At 40.0% G+C, this 18,161-nt stretch overlaps 1 protein-coding gene across 1 annotated transcript; it reads right to left on the bottom strand.

Annotated features, from left to right (window-relative positions):
• Positions 1-606: 606 nt before the first annotated feature.
• ammecr1 (AMMECR nuclear protein 1) lies at positions 607-17,918 on the bottom strand. The gene is made up of 6 exons (XM_041800781.1): positions 16,350-17,918; positions 10,276-10,386; positions 7,693-7,807; positions 7,321-7,411; positions 7,101-7,197; positions 607-2,195 (listed from the first exon to the last, which is right to left on the bottom strand). The coding sequence occupies exons 1-6, from the start codon at positions 16,823-16,825 to the stop codon at positions 2,081-2,083; spliced, it is 1,005 nt and encodes a 334-aa protein (XP_041656715.1). The 5' UTR covers positions 16,826-17,918; the 3' UTR covers positions 607-2,080.
• Between the last annotated feature and the right edge of the window lie 243 nt (positions 17,919-18,161).

Below are 18,161 nucleotides of genomic sequence, written 5' to 3'. Positions count from 1 at the left end.
TTAAGGCAACACAACTTAAATCTGGGTCATTTCGGGTTACTGTGGATGGAGTGCCAAAAGCCCTTGACGTTTTTGCATAAAGAAAAAAATAACCTGTCAGTTAGTAAAGGCTGTTACGAAGAAAAGATGTTGGTCAAGTAACAAGAACCTCTCAAAAAATATCCACTGAGCAAAACTAAAAACTGACCCCAAAGCGAGCGGACCACACGCGGTGGTCCTCAAACATTCTGGAAAGGAAATCCGACTAGCCTAGCGTGTGTGGATGTGACTCAACAACAAGACGTATCAGGGTGGGAAATGGCTTCTTAAGTCCTTACAAAGCCCTGGCTTTTTTTTATGTGTAGACCTTAACTGCGAGCCGCTCGGCCCCATACGAAGATTCAGCTCTGACTATCTTGACTGTGTTTGCTCTCACTGAGCGCCCAACAGCTGAAAAAACACATCGCAGAGCTGAACGCTTCATGTGCCGTGGACACACAGAGCGACGGGATCTCCGTGGACAACAGAGAGACTAGTGGAAGGGTGATTTCAACAACTAAATCTGCACAATGACATGCACTTCTCAATGACACAAACATGTTAATAAGATCACTTTCATTGTGCGTCTTCATTCAAAATGACAGTTTTTAATACATCATACTTAGTTGACGAGTGACAATGGTTAGCTATAATCTGAAGAGGCAAGACAATGTTTCCACAACGACACTATGGGCAGATATACAAGACATGACGTGAGTAATGAGTGAAACTACCAGATATGATGAATAGCATTCAGTGGTGCAGCCTTGTCTGAGGCTGGCTGGTGTCAAAGTTTGCATTCAGAGGTTGAAGAATGGAGAAACTAGAGGCTGCCGGTCAAGTGGTACCGAATGCAAAGACTTCAAGCCAAACAGACTGCTTTTACAGAGTGTTGAGTAAAGAGAGAATATGGCTTTGAGTAGTAATAGCATGTCCCTGTCAAGTTGACTCCCTGCCAGTAAACTCACGAACCAACAAACTCACAAGATTTTAATGTTCATGCTTGGATTTTTCTCTTTTGGGACCTGTAGTTTTTCCTCTTTCCCCTCTCTAAAGACACCAAAGTCAGACCCATTTTACACCAACTTATCACCTGTGTGGAATTGATTATCCTCTGACAAAAATGGCTTCCTCCAGTTAAACTTCAAATTTGGAAAAGCTCAACAAAAAAAGGGAAAGCTAAAGCTTGGGGCTAAAATATGCAGTTCAAGATTTACGGGTCCAACAAAAACACTTCAAGAAGAGAGGTTTTTAAAGAAATCTAATTAGGGAATTTTAAGGTACAAATCCAATGTCTAACTCAATCTACTGGTTTAAATTTGGTGGCAAACCAATGCCTATATCCACACACAGAAATACACACACGATTGTGAGCTCCGACAATAAACACAACCAGCAAAGCTGGTTGAAGAGCATCAAAATCCTACAAGCTATACTTTGGAGCATACAAATCCCAGAATATATAGTCCCAACTACATCACTACAACAGTTTACAAGGCTAACACAACCCCAACAGTCACTCTTTTTCTTTTTTGAGAGGAATCAGAAGAGAGACGACACAGCCTTTGAGAACTGCAGTTGCCTTGCTACATGGATTACATGTCAGGAGTAAAGAAGAGAAGGAAAAAAAGATTAGTTTTTTTTTAGTTAATGTTAATTTGAAGCAAAGCCTGAACATTATAAGCGTGAGAATAATCCACCCTATAAGAGACTTCCTTCCATCCACAGAATCAAACACCTGATTAGTTTTGCAGGATTAATAAAATCTAGTATTGGGTTTTCAAAAATATGAATGAAGGGGGGGTTATAGTAAGAGGTTTACATATGCTGCAAAAACTTAACCACAGGCAAAGAAAAAAGGAGAGTGGATTTTCTTGCCGTAATCAAATGATGCTTCGTTGCCACCCGTTGCCATGTCAACGTCAAGGAAGACGGCCAGCATGGCAACGGAAACTATCATCATAAAATGGTACAGTAGTAGAAATAGCTAGACCAGGAGGGGGCGGGCTCTCCTGGGAAAAGGTCCGCGGAGAGGTCCAATGATTGGTCATGCGGCTCGCTGTCAGGAATAATGGTTGTAGGGTGGTAGAGGGTGCCCGATGCCATTCTGGTAGTGATGGTGCTGGCGGTGGGCGATGTACTCTGCATAACCCATTGTCATCTTCTCGCTACGGTACCTGGGGGACAAAAGAGGAGCGTCAGTGACAAATGTCTGAGGAAAATTGGGATTATGTGCAGTGAAACTCAGAGCTATACTGTTATCTTTTTTTTTAGAGATTCTACAAAAAATGCAGATCCAGATCTTTGGCGCGTTGAGTGCTCTGGTGTCTGTTTGTAGTACATTTGTAGTCTAGCTGCATTTACCAAACACATCTCAGCAGGCTTTGATGTATGTAGTTAAAACCACACATGAAGACATAAATTAGCAGGAGTAATGTTATCTGCATTGATGACATACCAGTCACCATCAAAGTTGTTAAGATTAGTTTATTCCAAACACATCAGCATAAAAGTGAAGCTAACAATTCATTATATATCGAACATTTCAGCTTGATCTACAAATCTGTTCGACTCTGTGTGGTGAAAGCCAATCAGCCTTTAGCTTCCCTGACTACCTTAAACACATCACAGTAATGCTGATACTTAAGAGAGGGGACAGTAGACATAGCCTGAACTATGGATAGAGTAGGGACAACTTGTAGGAAAGGATTCATAGGCCTAACTCAAACCCTGGTTGACAGACTCAAACACTATTCCACTGGTGCCCCAAAACAAACATTTTGAAAGTTTTTGTCCTTTCCTTATGAAAAAAGAAGCTCTTATCACTTTCTACAAATGTATGTCATGATGTTTGCATTGCAATCACATTACCCTGAATGTCTTTTGGGGGGCAGGAAGTGGGGGACAGCCATTAGGAATGAATGGGAACGGCAGAAAATTAGTACTTTAGAGTTTTAAATGTACTGGACCGCACTTAAATTGTCCTTGTATACGATCCCTACACTTTTTGGAAAAGTGATTTTTACTGGTTTGATATACCTGGCGTGGAGGCGATCAATATTATAAATACTCAGTCATGCAGACCTCCTAGCATCTGGCGTTATCTAGCCAGATGAAGAGAGACAATAGTCTAAAGGAGTCTAATACTGAGCTAAGAGGCCAGCGGAGCCCCTTTAACACCTAAAAAAAACCCTTCATTTTGTCACTAACATGCTTTTAATTGAAACAGTAATGTGCTGTAAAATAGATAACCTTGTGAGGTAAGGGAACGAGTGATGATGAGCCACTTACAAACGAGCCTGATATGAAACAATAGTTTTATGTTAGCTGTGGTACCTAGTTCCCGTTTGATTGCCAGTTCCTTTCTTCCATGTAGTTATTTAACCAACATTTAAAAAGCCAAACTGTTACTAAATAAGGAGTCGTTTGGGAGCTCTACTGAGCTGCACCAAATGATCAGAATTTCTTAAAAGAGAGATTTTCCTTCACAGTGAGCAAGGCTGGCAGTTTGTGAGACGGACATCAGCTGAGGGAACATGAGTGAGATCAGACTTAAATGAGATAAACCATGGTAAAACTGTACTGAATCAAACAGGACCGCTTTGTGGAGACAGACCATACGCGAGCGTCTTGTGACACCACTCATCCAGGCTTTTTAATTCTGCAGCCGTTCCTCTGTTATTTTTTTGCCAGAATATTTCACTACTTTCAGAACACAAAAGTAGCTTAAGAATTAAGTATGTTCATATTTCGCACTTTGATCACTCGGCATAGTCATTAACCACTCAAAACATGGCCTTTTGGGCAAAATTTCTCCATGCAAAAATCAATACTCATCTAACAGGTCACATCCTCTGCCCAATAATAAATCCCTTTTCTAAATCAGCCAATGGTGTGCCAAATTCCAGCACTAAATTCATATGACATTACTGATAAAAATTTGCTACTGGCAGTGGTTCAAGCTCAAATAATTTGCTGATGGCCATTGTTTATCAAAAGTGCAGCTGATAATAATCCAACATGATCAGATGCTGTCTAACTGCCATTTTCCTGTCTAACAGAGGCTCAACATATGAGTGGGCATCGCTCCTGGATGTTATGGACCAAGAATTGATGACATTTCTGTTGCAGACATTAACACCAAAATGGAAAAGGAAGTCATTTAAAGCCAACTGCTGGCTTCCTCAACATTACAGAGAAATTCATGCTCATTTCCAGAGGCATTTACCGTCTAACGGATGATGATGGACAATGATTGCCAGTGGGTTCTGAGATTGCACTTACAGTGACCCTGAACAAAACGTTGAACACAGATGAGTCACCTCTACATTCAGGAAGTCTTGGGAAGAAAAATGCATCGCACATTTTGTTCCCCATTTATACAAGGGAGGGGTTTGTTTTAGATTCCGATTTGCTATTACATCAGCCAATATCTCTAAAATGGGTTACCACCCATTCCCACAGCCCTGTCAAGTTTCAAACAAAAACACAGCATCAAAGTTCACAGCTAGGAGGTGGAAATACCACCACACACCAGAATACTGCTCACTTGGTGAATCACAAAGAAACATGCTGCTCAACAAGTTACTCAGCTAGACTGCTTTATTCTGATCACACATATAGTCAACTTGTGTCATCATCTTCATCATTATTGCCCTCTGTATGCAAAAGTGTGTGATCATCCTTCTTGTTTCCTTTAGACACAGCTGATACAAAGGTGGATTAAAACATCACTAACAAATCTATAAAGATCTATGTCTATATCTAAGTTGAAATGTTTGATCAATAACAGGCTGTCAGCTGCACTTTTTTGTAAATATATTTTAAAAAGACAAATGAATCATAGGCCCAATCCCAATGTCCACACTCACACACTCACTGACTTTAAGGCGTGTTCCCACTAAGTCGGTAAGGGCTTAGGGCTGTCCCACCGTCACATCATTAAGTGCATGAGGGATCTCTCGCTGACTTTTTGAGCCCTCTATGCACCCTTTCTGTGAGTGGGCATTTCTGCAGCCTTAGCATGAGGGAATTACCCATAGTTCATTGCATTGTGACGTATGACAGGGATTCTCGGGGATGCCCACTGATAAACACTACAGAAGTTAAGTGAAAACAGCGAAATTTGTAAGACAAAAAACATCAAAGGTGCAAAAAGGGGTGGACGCTACAAAAAAGAAGTATTTTTCCCGTAAGTATATAACATAAAACAGCCTTCGTCCACTGAGAAAATAGCTCTATAGGTGAGGCACGCTTCTTTTTATCTTTATTTTAAGCTCTGCAAGATGCTGTCAACAAAAAAACAAAGGGCTGTCCCATTCCTGTTTCTACCACTTCAAGCCCTTGTAGCCTCACTCACTCAATCACTTTCCAGGTGCAGTCAGTTAAGTCCATAAGGGCTCAGGGTTTAGGGAGGAGTTTAAGATGCAGCCATAGCTTTTTTACAGCCCCTGGTATGCAGTATGTCAGAAGGCTGTTTACATTCTATCTGTTGTCCACATGGACTGTATTTTCTGCATACACAAAAACCTGCTGAAACATGGTTGTTCAATCTAGCTCAGAGTCCAAATATAACACGAGGCAAAAACCATGAACACAAGGCAATGGGCAAAATGATACTACATACACCCACTGACAGACTACACATTTGTGTGGAATCTGGACTTAAGCATTACTAATAAATAAAACTGATGTCCAAAGATCAGAGGAATTAAATGGTTGATATGCATTGGTCCTACATTCTCAACAGTAAACTGACAGAATCGATAAATGTGGTCGAGAGATGTAGAGACCAAGAAACATTCCAAACACAAAAAAACATTATAAAGAGCAGATTGAGTCTTCTACAGATTTTTTATTTTTCCATAAAAAGTTAAGTTAAACTTACAGATAAGAATACCCCAAAAGTTACGGTCATTTCAAGACATCAAATAAAAGCACCTATTCTTTTTTGATGGGGTCCTTAATAGCTTCTTTAGAAGTAGCATCACAGCTGCTAAGTATTTACTATAAAATTTGGTGTATAAGCCACAGTCTGTGTTTACTTTATTTATTAAGGGACAGTTTACAATTACATTGGTCATTTATACATTATATAAAAATGGTTGCATCAGATTTAAAGTGTTGGATGGAGTAAATTCCATCTGTACAGGGGGGTGAATTTTCAGTTGCATTAGATCTAATACCATGCATGAAGGTGGCAGCTGCACTGATTGCAGAAATGACGTGATGCGTTTTAGCATGTTATAGTGGTATAAAAATCCTCCTGGTGTTAACGCACAGCCAACTTTTTAGATGAAAAAAAAAATTCAAAAGTGCAAGTTAAACACTGGATTTAATGGTGTTTAGAACACATAGAGATGTGACAACAGTCTGATAACAATTCAGATGACTGCCAATACCAGTGATTTTTTAATTACTTCGTTTGGTTTTACTCCCACCATAAAAGCACCTTCTCTCATGTTTACCATGGAAACAGATCAGTTTGTCTAGAAGGTGGAAAAAATCTCTACTTTTATTCAGCAGGTAGGTTTGCCAATTGTTGAGTTTTAAATTGATTCGACATAACAGATAAAGATGTTTAGCAGCAGGGCTAAAATAGGCTGATATGGATGTTAAACTGATGCTTCAGAGCATCCTTATTCCAAAAATTCTTTTTTTCATTGCTACTAATGTTCTCTGTGATGATAATGTTCATTTAATTTATTCTGAACGGGGATGCACCATACTACTGGCTCAAGAAGATAATTAGCAGTATCAGCAGACATGAACATTTTTGCAAATATTTATAACTGATATTCTGGCTTTAAAAAATACCTATATCAGCTGTAAATATTAGACATATAAACAAATAGTTCAGTGAAGTTTTGGACTTCATTAACGTTAGCTTAAGTATTTTTTTTTTTATTTATCATAATTTCTCACACTTTAAAGTGTAACATCAGGAAAGGAACCACTCTAGGTCTCTTACATTCATTCATCCCTTATTTTGGAGAGTTGATGTAACTGATAATATTTAACAACAACCATATCAGATTGATATAAATATATCAGCATGTTAACTGTGAGTGTAATTATCTTACCTGGTTAACTTAATGGTCTTCCTGAAGTCATTTGTGATGGGAGCTTTGTAGCCTCCCTTTCGTAGTAAGGAATCTATGGTTTGAATGTGGTCCCAACCTTGATATAATAAAAGTTACAAGTCTTTACACATCTCTGGCAAATTAACATGCAGTCCAACAGCACATTGCTTCAGTAAAAAGCAGAAGAGGATGTATCTTTATGAACACAAATAGTTCTCACCTTGCTCCTTTGCAACCTCTGGTAGGTAGGTGGCGGTGCGCTTTGATCCTTTTTCATTGAAAAACTCTATCCTAATACCGTGAACACCCACCTGGAATACAGAGCAGGAAAACACAAAGAAATAGTGTCATTTTAAGCACATAAATATCTCAATCCTACAAAGTGAAGGTTGTGAAAAGAACAAGCTGTTCTGTTTTAACTTCTTCAAGCCAGAACAGAAACCCCAACCAACCACCTGCAGACATTCAGTTTACTGCACGGTTAGAAGAATTTCATTTCATTTCCACCATTCCTTTCGCTCTAGGCTCAAATGTCTTAGGTGTGGAAAAAAAACATTTTCAAAGTAAAGTTTTAGCAAATAGTGTCTCTTACCTCCCAGTCAAGGTAATCACCGACGTCTTCAAAGTTGGTGAGAAGAGACACTGAGCAGAAGAGGCGAGGCAGCTCATCCCTCGTCATCGGGGGAAAGCGGCTGTCTTTAAGGGCACTGTGGAGATAAAAGTATAAAAGAAATACTATGATGAAAGCAGAAATGAGGTAACACAGTCAAGCATATATAAAGACTTACTTGTTTGACAGTTGTGAGAAGAATGTGACCCCCTCTCCCCCATAATCTGTATCTTTTTCAGTTAAGAGCAAACCCCACTCAAACATTCAACCCATGATACACAAGTTTGTGAGATATGGATGACCTTTAAAATACCAGAGTCCACCATAGTCACAGCATGGGCTCACAGCAGCTTAGTGCCATTGGCAATATGTTTGTCAGTAAACAATAGAAGCAAGAAGCTGAGTGTTTACATGCATTTGACAGGTCAGTCGTGTCTGCTTTAAGGTCAAGAAAGATCAGGGAGAAATTCTACACCCGGTAATTATAGAAGGCTCTGTTAAACCTGAGGGACATGCTCATTTCTTGCATAGATTATTTAGGCGAGTACAGAAAAAGGTTTCCCTGTGCCCCCTTCTTACCTTTCATTTGTTGACAAGAGGCCTAAATGGCTACAAGACATTTGAACAAGTTAACTTTGAACTCTGCTTTTTGACTTAAAAGTTGCCAAATTTCTATCACCATTTTACAAGAAGGAATATAAGTCACTGATGTTTGGATCAGTGAAGGTTGATCTGTATTAATCTGGGCAGGTTTCAAGACTAGCCAATAAACCCACACTTGCAGTCTTAAACATACTTTACAGCTGGCAATAAATCAGTCAAAAGTAAGTTACAGATATTTTTCATCATGCCACTGTCTATCGTCAAGACTGTGAGGATTTTATAATCTTCCTTGATCAACCACAGTATTCACATTCTTTGGTGCTTGAACACGGTTATTGTTAGTCGGACAGCTGATAAAAGCATCAGACAAACATCATATCAAATACCAAGATCAGGGCTGCAAAATAAATTGCAATAATGGGACCAGCCTTCATGTCCCTGCTGTATGCAAACATATCATCAGTAGCTGAAGGTCTTAATGCGAACAGATGTGAGGGCAGTACTGACAATTCTGCTACAAGTTATTAGTAAAAATGCTTGTTTGGAGTAAAAGAACCACAGTCTATTAATGACTTAAACTGAGATATTTATTTTATTTATTTATTTATTTTTAACCAAGAACCTACTTACAATCGCACACTTTTCATTGTCTACCACTGAATAGAGCTGTAGGACTTTGCCGATATATTCATTGATACACCTTCCTATGACCATACGCCCTTATGCCGTTGTGGGAAAGAGGGGCTCTAAACTCTTCCTTACGAGTCTTTTGGCCTGGCTGGATTCTGCTCCTCGCATCTTCACAAATCTTGTCAGGTTAATGATTTGCCAAGTGGCTACTTATGTTACTCGTAATCCTAGTCGAGTGTGTTTTTTTGTTAGTCTGTCACCTTTTCTCCTTTATCATTTTTTTACACTGGGAAACCAAAATGCTTCCACACGTCAGATTCAAGAGTCTCTGGAGCTTCCACAATCTCAAAGATTTTTCACTAGGTTCTCCCTTGCCACTCGCTGCATCTGCCATTTTTGGGCTCTTAGGCCAAACCACCGAGCGGAGTGCAAAGGATGATGGGTACGAAAGGGTTGATGGCAACTGAAGTTCCCACTCCTTTTCGCTCTGCTCGTCTAAAAAAACCTCAACTTTTTGCCCTGAAGACCTACCGTTTGAAACCATTACATCCACTAAGACACTTCTGTCACTGCGATATTCAAACCATTACATTTTTAATTTTGACTGAGTCATTATTATATGATTAAATGAATAATAGCAATATTCACATTGAAACAGTCTGAATTTTTCACTGCAAAGAAAAAAAAAATTAAACAAGCAATGCCTTCTCATGGAGTGTAAGCTTTATTCATCTGCTTGATGTGGACTGAGTATCAGGGTCATGCTCTCATACCATTTTTATGCAGTTAAAGAAGCTCACGCTATCCTCATTACAATAAGGAACTACAACATTTAACAAACTTCTTCTTTTACATATTATAAGGGAAAAATACTACAGAAAATATTAAAATGATTTTATGATTCAGGTGTTGATTGAGCTTACATAAACTCCTTGCTTTTATTTTATTTTAATCATTCATTCCTAACAGAGTGCCATCCTTCTTTCTGATCTCTTTAATTAATAAACTGGAAATAAAACACCCTGGTGGAAAACAGACTTGGGGACATTTATGCCTGCATTGTATCCAGGGACCTGAGATCAATGAGACATGCAGTTCACACAGCATGACAGCAAGTTACAAAATAAAATGGGACAGAACTCAAAGAAACACAAATCATGTTTTGTTGGCCAGCCAAACCATCTGTAATTTACTGTTTCAACAAAGTCATCCATGTTAGGGCTGTTTATTTGAACACCCTTCGTGATCACTTAAATCCACAATAGATCCATTATCACCTAACAGTCACGGATGTTTTCTATAGCTAGAAAAACAATTGTTCACGTTGCTTACCTGGTAAGGGTGTACTCCCTGAGTCCTGAGTGCAGATTCATGGCAGAAAATGTACCTATACAACCCCTCAACCGCTTGTCTCTGCCTATTTTCCATGTGACAAACAGCGGGCTGAAAAACAAGAAAAGAGACAGAGAGAGAGCATGTTCAGTTAGAACAGTCAATCACACACATAACAGATGTACCTTTTATGACAAGCATCAAAGTTGGTTGACAGGACATATCAGTATAATATGCAGCAGTTGCTGTTCACATTAGGCAGAACTGGCATGACTGTATTTTACATTTTTCATCCAAGAGTGAAAGCTTTTGTTCAGAACATTGAGCCATCTGTCCTCCCATCTCTGGAAAACCTATTCAGTTCTGAAACCATTACTCTCTCAAGTTATTTTCCATCTGTTTAATGGTGAACTGCTTTTTCTTATGAAGAGTGGTAGCATGTAATAAACTTTGTGAAAACCAAATTGGTCATAAAGGAGAATGTATTGTATGACTGACTTCTACAATTTGTCTCAGTCATGCAGAATACATTTTCACCAAAATAATTACTGCTGGGAACACTTGCTCAGTCAGACATCTCTCATTTGTAATGGTTTTAAATGTTCATAGTTTGTGATTGGTGTCAAGGCTTCAACCTCATCACTCCTCACAGATTTTACATGTAGGATTTAAGGCTGAAATATATCTTTAAGCTCCTGTCTGAGGGTGGATGCTAGGATGGTGGTGGGGTTGAAAGCAAGAGTGCAGTACTTGTGCACAGGGTTACCACACACTCAAAATTATCAAGTTGAATGCTTTTAAGACCTTTTTTAAAGCCTGAGCTATGATAAATTAATACCATATTTTGTGCAGAAAAAGGTCAAAAATGAAAGGCATGTGAGATTCCTTGGTACACAGGACAGAGCTGAATTATCTGGTTTAATTTACTGTGAATGAAATGTCAAGTGATATGGAAAAATTAGATTTTTTTGGTTAATAAACAAAAAAAATATTTAAAAAGAATAAGGCTTAAAACAGGTGGCACTCTGATTGTAGTATCATAGCATCAAAGCAAAATGGAGCAACATTGTGCAGAGCAAGATGCTGTTGCTGCAGTATTGTGCATAAACACTCTGAATCACTGATGTGGCATACACTGGTTGAAATCTGACAACTCTACTTAAACCATAAGTGCTGTGTTGTCTCAAAAGTTCATTCATATTTGTATGAAACATTTACTAAAATATTTTAAGGCCTCATTCACAAAGCTGGACTTTGAATTAGATTTCACCCAACAGTAAATGTCCCACTGGCCTGTAACTACAGCCCAATAATAACAATCTTTTTGAAACTGAACCCTGTTTTAAGCCTTTTCTGTGTCTCATTAAGAAAAGCTGACTGTTATCTAATATTTGCTATAGCTACTTACCCTGACAGAATCAAATTATTCCCACTCTATTACCCAGGGTCTTTTTCTTACATGCCAAGCAACCCTGGATTAAAGGACTTTTATGAGCACCAAATTTTTTTACCATCAATTTTTCACACAACCAACATGACAAAACTAATTTTAAAACATATATTTTATTAATAATAAAATCTGAATAAAGAAGATAATTTTCAAAAGGTTTTCTTTTTTCTGGGAGGCTTTGGAAGCACTTAAAAACAGATCTGGCTGAGGTGTCAAAATGAGTTCAGCGATTCCCTGTGAAGAAGTTGAATACCATAACTAACAATTATTGCTACTGCAACTCTGACTTGGCCTTAGTGGTTTTGTTTATGCAACAAGTCTTGAGCTTGCCGTCTTTAACTCTTAGAACCTTTAAAAGTCAAGAAAAAACTGCACATCTCTGTTAGTGCTCTCTCTGATAAAAATTTTTATTTTTTACATATAACATTTTTGCACAACCCAAGAAAAGAAACTAATCCGAAAGATCTGACTCAAAATACAGAACTTAAAATTGTGCAGGGAGTCATAAGACTATGACGATCATCATTTAATAGACATTGCACACTACATTTACACACAAAAAACTTTCTTAAAACTTCTCATCTAGGGTTTGACCCCATTCCTGACTTACCCCTACCTGTCATTTTTGAGTGCCCCATTGCCCCTCTATACTGAGTTACATAAACAGTGGCAAAATCTTCAAGATCCTGATGTCATCAGTTGTTATCAAAAGCCTTTACATAAACAGACGAGAAAACAAGGCCTTATTACTTAGAGTGAATTTTCAAAAAGCTTGTTTTATGAAGTGCAGATGGCCTAACTGTTAGATTGTGCCAAATGTACGCCAGTGGCTCAGGTTCACTCAGGCCTGTGGCTCCTTTCCTCCGTGTCTCTCCCCCACTCTTTCATCCCTGTTTCTGCCTCGATCTATTGTCGTCCTCTCTAGAATAAAGGCATAAAAAGCCCGGGGAGATTTCCAAGACCACTAAGTTTGGAACGTGCCTCTGGAAAAAATGTCTGAAGGGACATGTACCCCTAGCACTTCACCCTACTCCTCCATTACAACAAGAATCGGGACATTCTACCCTTAGGAGGGCTGAGTGGTAGGGGCAAAGGGTTTACTGGGATTGAGCCTTAGTCTTCTGGAGTCATCCTCAGCCAAGGGACTGACTGGAACAGGCTGTTGTAGGGGAAAACATGTTTCTAAGTACACAATTTGACAGTACAATTTTAAGATGATTTATTGGCAAGGTGACATTAAAGAGCTGGTTGGTTATTCAGCTTACATAGCTACATAATTACAACTCACTTTTTAGAGCTTATTTCCAAAATACACTGCAGATAATATAAACCCAGAAAACAATAGCAGTGGCTTTATCTACTAATTAAACCCTTAAGGTTATAAAAACTGATCTGGCTAATTAAGCTGGATAATTGTGCTACTATACCTGCAGCAGTGCTCACTGGATAGTGTGGCCCTATAGTCTTCTTGTAGTCACAATCAAGTGAAATATTTTTTCAACATATGCTGTGCTGGCAGTCCTTGAAGCAGCTGCCTTTGCACATACATTGAGTCACAGCTCTCAGCATATGATCCTCCATTTGGAGGAGCAGATGTTTTGTTTATACAAGATGCCAACATCATACTAGTGAGACAGGAGACTAGAATGCAAAAATATCACTGTCTCAGGGTAACTGTAAATTACACTGGGTAAAGCATTAAAATTTTAGTACCCCAATCCCCTAAAAGTAAATGTTTGAAAATGTACATGATCAGAGGCCTGCACTGTTTCACTGACTAACCTCGCAGAGCACTGTGTGTAAGTCAAACATTGTGGTGGTCTTGAGCATTTCAATAATTCAATCTGACAATGGCCCCAAGAGAAGGACAAGCTGAGGACACCACAGACCATAAGTGGGAGTTTCTCTTTCTACTGGAGTTTTCACATTGGTGGCTACTGGCTTACCATGCTCCTCGTCATGACTGACTGGTTTTAGGGGAGACCTTGGTTTCATGTGGTGAAGGTTAGGTGAAATCCCACTGTTCATTCTTTAAATCTGACTGGCTTGAATCAAATGGATATTTCTCAAAGGGAGGTTGGGAAGTTGAAGTATTGCATAAGAAAAAGGAAAATGTCAGATCTTCAATGTTTAAAACTCCCAGGCCTTTTATAAACACTCCTTTTTGCTAAAGGAGAAACCTACAATGTATTCTTCTATAAATGGGGAAGATTTTGTTCTAAGCAGCATTTTTTTTTCTTTTGGTATTTTTTCAACAGCGGGCAGGATTATGTTATGTATGTTATGCACTACTAATAATGTTTAAGCATTTGTTACATTTTTTAGGAATATCAAGCAAACACTCATTTTTCTTAGACTATGAAATGAGCTTGAACAAATTAGTTCACATAATTTACTGTACACAGGTAATGAGAAAAGGCTGTTCCAGCTCTGAAAAAGTCCTTACAACCTCTTACACCAAGGCACATATCCTGACTAAACACATGTGACATTAGTTAATGTTTATGAAGGTGTAATGCCTGTGTGGACATAGGGACTGAGACCTGGATTAGGGGTCTTTGTTGGCTCTTTTGTATTTAGAAACCTATACTTGATTATTTGTAGATATCTATGGCAACATCATGAGACTGGTTGTATAAAAACAGACAAAATAATCTATGTTGGCTCACATATCACAGTATGGACTCATACATAAATCTACAGAGGCATCCTGTCTGAAGTAAAGCCACAGAATAAAGATTAAAAATAAATTGGTGAACACAAACAAACAATGGAGTTGGATTTGCATTTGTTTGACACATAAATGTGGTTTGCTCAGAGAAAACCGGAGCCATGGTACAGTGAGCTGTATCCATTCTGTCTGGGACATGTCAGTTCATTGTTCAGTGTTTGCCACACCACTGTGAGTTTAGACTTGTGTCATATAAGAATGTGTAAGGCCTTTTCTCTCGAGTTTACAGACATGGTTTGTGACTGACTTTAGATTAAGTTGTAAGAGTGAAGATGCCGTTTAAATTAAAGGCCTGAAAATTGTTAATTTCATGTCCAATGAGCATTCTGTTGAAATAACAGGTTCAGCTTTAAGTACAGTCTTATTATTAGTGACTCAAAATTAGTCAATGTGCAGAATAAGAGGATACAGATGATTGTGTAAATGCTGGTCTATATCTGTTAATGTAAGATGACAGCCCAGAAACTAATTTGATAATGTACCAACAGTGTACATAAATAAACACCATTCATCATGTGCATTTGACATCTAAACAATGCTGTCTTTAAGTTCTGTTAGACTGCAAATGTCCTTATTAAACAATTTGCCATAACAAAGAAGAGTTCCAGTCTCTGACTATTCAGATATGTTTAAAAAGTGGCTCTGATCAATTATTCACTGTAAAGTTCCTTCACCACTACAGGTCGATAAACTGGAAAAGTGAGATATGGCTTCGGTGGTAAACAACCCCTCCACGGACTCAAATGTATGTTAAACGCCCGTAAAGTCATATGCTATCACATTACACCGCTTGTATAAGGTGGGGTCAATATGTTTCAGAGGAGGACGCTGGAGTAGGATGACGGGCAGAAAACATTTATTTAATAATATAAATGTGAACTTTTTCACAACAAGTTCTAAGTGCATGCTTGATGTTTAAACATTATGTTTGCGATATTCAATCAGAACTGACAATAAAGTTCAAACACATTTTTGGACATAAAGAATGATTACAGCTGTTAAGAACTTAGCAAGAACCATCTTTTCTTTGTTGCTTGATGCTAAATCGGTTGTTACGGTTAGTTTGACTGGACAGCACAGGAACCGAACAAAACTGACGTTAAAAAGACACAAAGATTACGGTCAGTTCGCTTGGACTGATGGCATCGAGTGTGTGAATCAATTGGAAGTAAAACTCTTTTTCTTAAAGCTCATTAATGCCTCGTTGCTAAGCTAAAGCAGCTAACCGCTAACGAAGCTAAGCTTGGTGTGGCAATTCAGAGTTCAATGAGGGCAACTTAAAAGATTAATAATGCTAACGTCAACTTTTCTAAACTGTACTATATAAGTTTAATGGCAATTTGTCAAAAGTTAAACCTGTCACTGATAACAAGTAAAACTACTGATGTTATCTTAACCGTTATGCCCTCGTTTTTTAGCATAAGTGTTAACGGCTAGCTAGAATAAGCGAGTAGCTAACAGGCTTAGCTAACGTTAGCCAGTGTTGTTCGACTTTGATAAACAGCATTTCAAAATTATTTTTCGTCGAGTACTGACATGTAATCTTACAAAAACAGCCTATTTAAGTCAGTCGTGACTTGTGTATATGTTATCATCGAATAAAATCATTCATTGTTAACGCGATTTTTTGATATAGCTGCAGCAGGCCGGTGTAGACACTCTCCCCGAGAAGGCCTGGATTTCAACTCTAACACATTAAGCTGTAGCGGAGAGCTTTTAAATGTCTATTTCGTTGAGATTAAATGTTTTTTCGATGTGACAGTTAGTTATCTGAAAACACTGACGTGGAAGCCAGGTGTAAACCAATCAAGCGTGCCCTGACAGGCATTTGTTGAAGACTACATCAATGAGCTTTGACAAGCAGCAAAACAACAAAAGAGGGAAAATACTCACTAGGGATCGTTTGTAAACCTGGGTGTTCTCGGAGGTTGGTATCCGTACAGATGGCAATAAAGCACGTCAAAACAGAAGCAGCACATCTCCGCTGAGACGACCATTTTTCTGCCTCCACTTCCCGAACCAGGTCCCGCGCTGAGATTCGGGGAGAGGCCGGATGAAGTGTAACCGGCCGGGGCTGGGGACAGAGCGTTCGTGCCGCTGCTACCACTACTACTACTGCTGCCGCTAACGTTACCCCCGGGTCCCCCCAGGCCGTTGGCTCTGCTCACGTTCGCTCCTGCTGCAACGGTCGCCGAGGAGCCAATCCCCAACTCCGAGCCACAATGTCCGGTTCCTGCCACCCCGCTTCCCGCCCCCACCCCGCCGGGACCCCCCGACCCGGGCGATCCCGACAGTTTCTGCTTCTTCACCCCGCAGCACCCGGCCGCCATCTTGGAACAATCTGCACCGACACACCGCTTCCGACCCATAACCGTCACCGCGGGAAGGGTGGGGGGGAACGCCGACCAGACGTAGAAATCCCACTGCGTTGATACGTACGACGGACAATACTCCACTTTCACTCTTTTATTTTTTTGTCGGACGACGAAATAACCGATGTGGTGAGAAGACTGCAATGTCACCCTAGCGTTGCCTTTAAAAATGCGTGACTTCCCTACGCAAAATCCATAGCTGGATAAGCGTTTTTTCCATGAGTAGTCAGCCAGTCCAGCTTTGGACCTCGGTGTTCCAGTGGATCACCGATAACGTCAAGTCCAGGCCAAATAATCACCCCTTCCCTCTAACACGACACCATCCGAGCCGAGCTCAGTCAGTTCCCCGTCAACACACAAGTTCAGGGAGTGCACAGTCCGAACAGGCCGCAGATGACAGTACCAAGGCGGTCCAGATGTGAAGCCGACAGCCAGTGCGCTGTAGCCCCGCAGCACACCTCTCCAAGTGGAAGCCGGGAGCTTGAGTACGCAGGACCCATAAGCTTCAGCACAAATTGCGCACAATGTCTGGGGCAGCGTAGCTTCTCATTGCACCAGCTTGTTTGTTACAGCCTCACGAACTTCTAATTACACAACAGGCCCAGTTTGTTGGAATTCCAGACGCTGGGATAACGCAGAGTAAAATGGCATCTGACAATGCGGGGTTGGCATGGCACAATGAAACGCGTCAGCGCCGAGCAAGTCATTTCAGTACCATCGTTAGCCCACAGTTTGCACCTGCATCATGTCTGCTCTTGGACCGGCTTTCAAAAAAAATCTCAATAAGAGCCCCTCGTCAGATGTAGAGCTCAAAGTTTTCAGTGTAGGATTGTTTGGAGGTTGTCATCCGTGTATGTAGATACATATAGAAGCGCCTTCTAGTCCGTGAGCCGTGAGAAATCCTCCGGGTTTGGCAACCCTCGCTCCGCACCCGTCTCTCAGCTGCTACCATTCAGTGCTGTTCGGGTAAAAGCCCTGTGATCAGTCTGTGGGCATCGGTGTCGACGGCACTCCGGAAGCGGATTCAGAAACTGTGTTGCGCCCACTTGCTACACTTTCTGCGTAAGTTCTGTGGGTATCAAATTTGCAATTCAGAAGAAATTTACGGAACTGTGCAGGCATGCGCGCTCACGACGTGCATACGCATGTACGCGTGCGTGCTTGAAAAAGTATCCCCCTAACTATAAAAGGCACAGAGCAGGGGTGGTGTGGGCCTATTATTTACACATTTTAAATGCTGTAAAGCAAATAGATCTTCCCCTGCCATCCAAGAGGATTCATTTTTAAAGAAAACATTACAAGGACAAATATTTAAGTGAAAGAAAGGCAGTTT

The sequence above is a fragment of the Cheilinus undulatus genome, linkage group 12, assembly GCF_018320785.1.
Source record: "Cheilinus undulatus linkage group 12, ASM1832078v1, whole genome shotgun sequence".
Lineage (NCBI taxonomy): Eukaryota > Metazoa > Chordata > Actinopteri > Labriformes > Labridae > Cheilinus > Cheilinus undulatus.
Note: the sequence above shows the minus strand (reverse complement) of the source record. Positions and strands in the feature narration are given on the sequence as shown.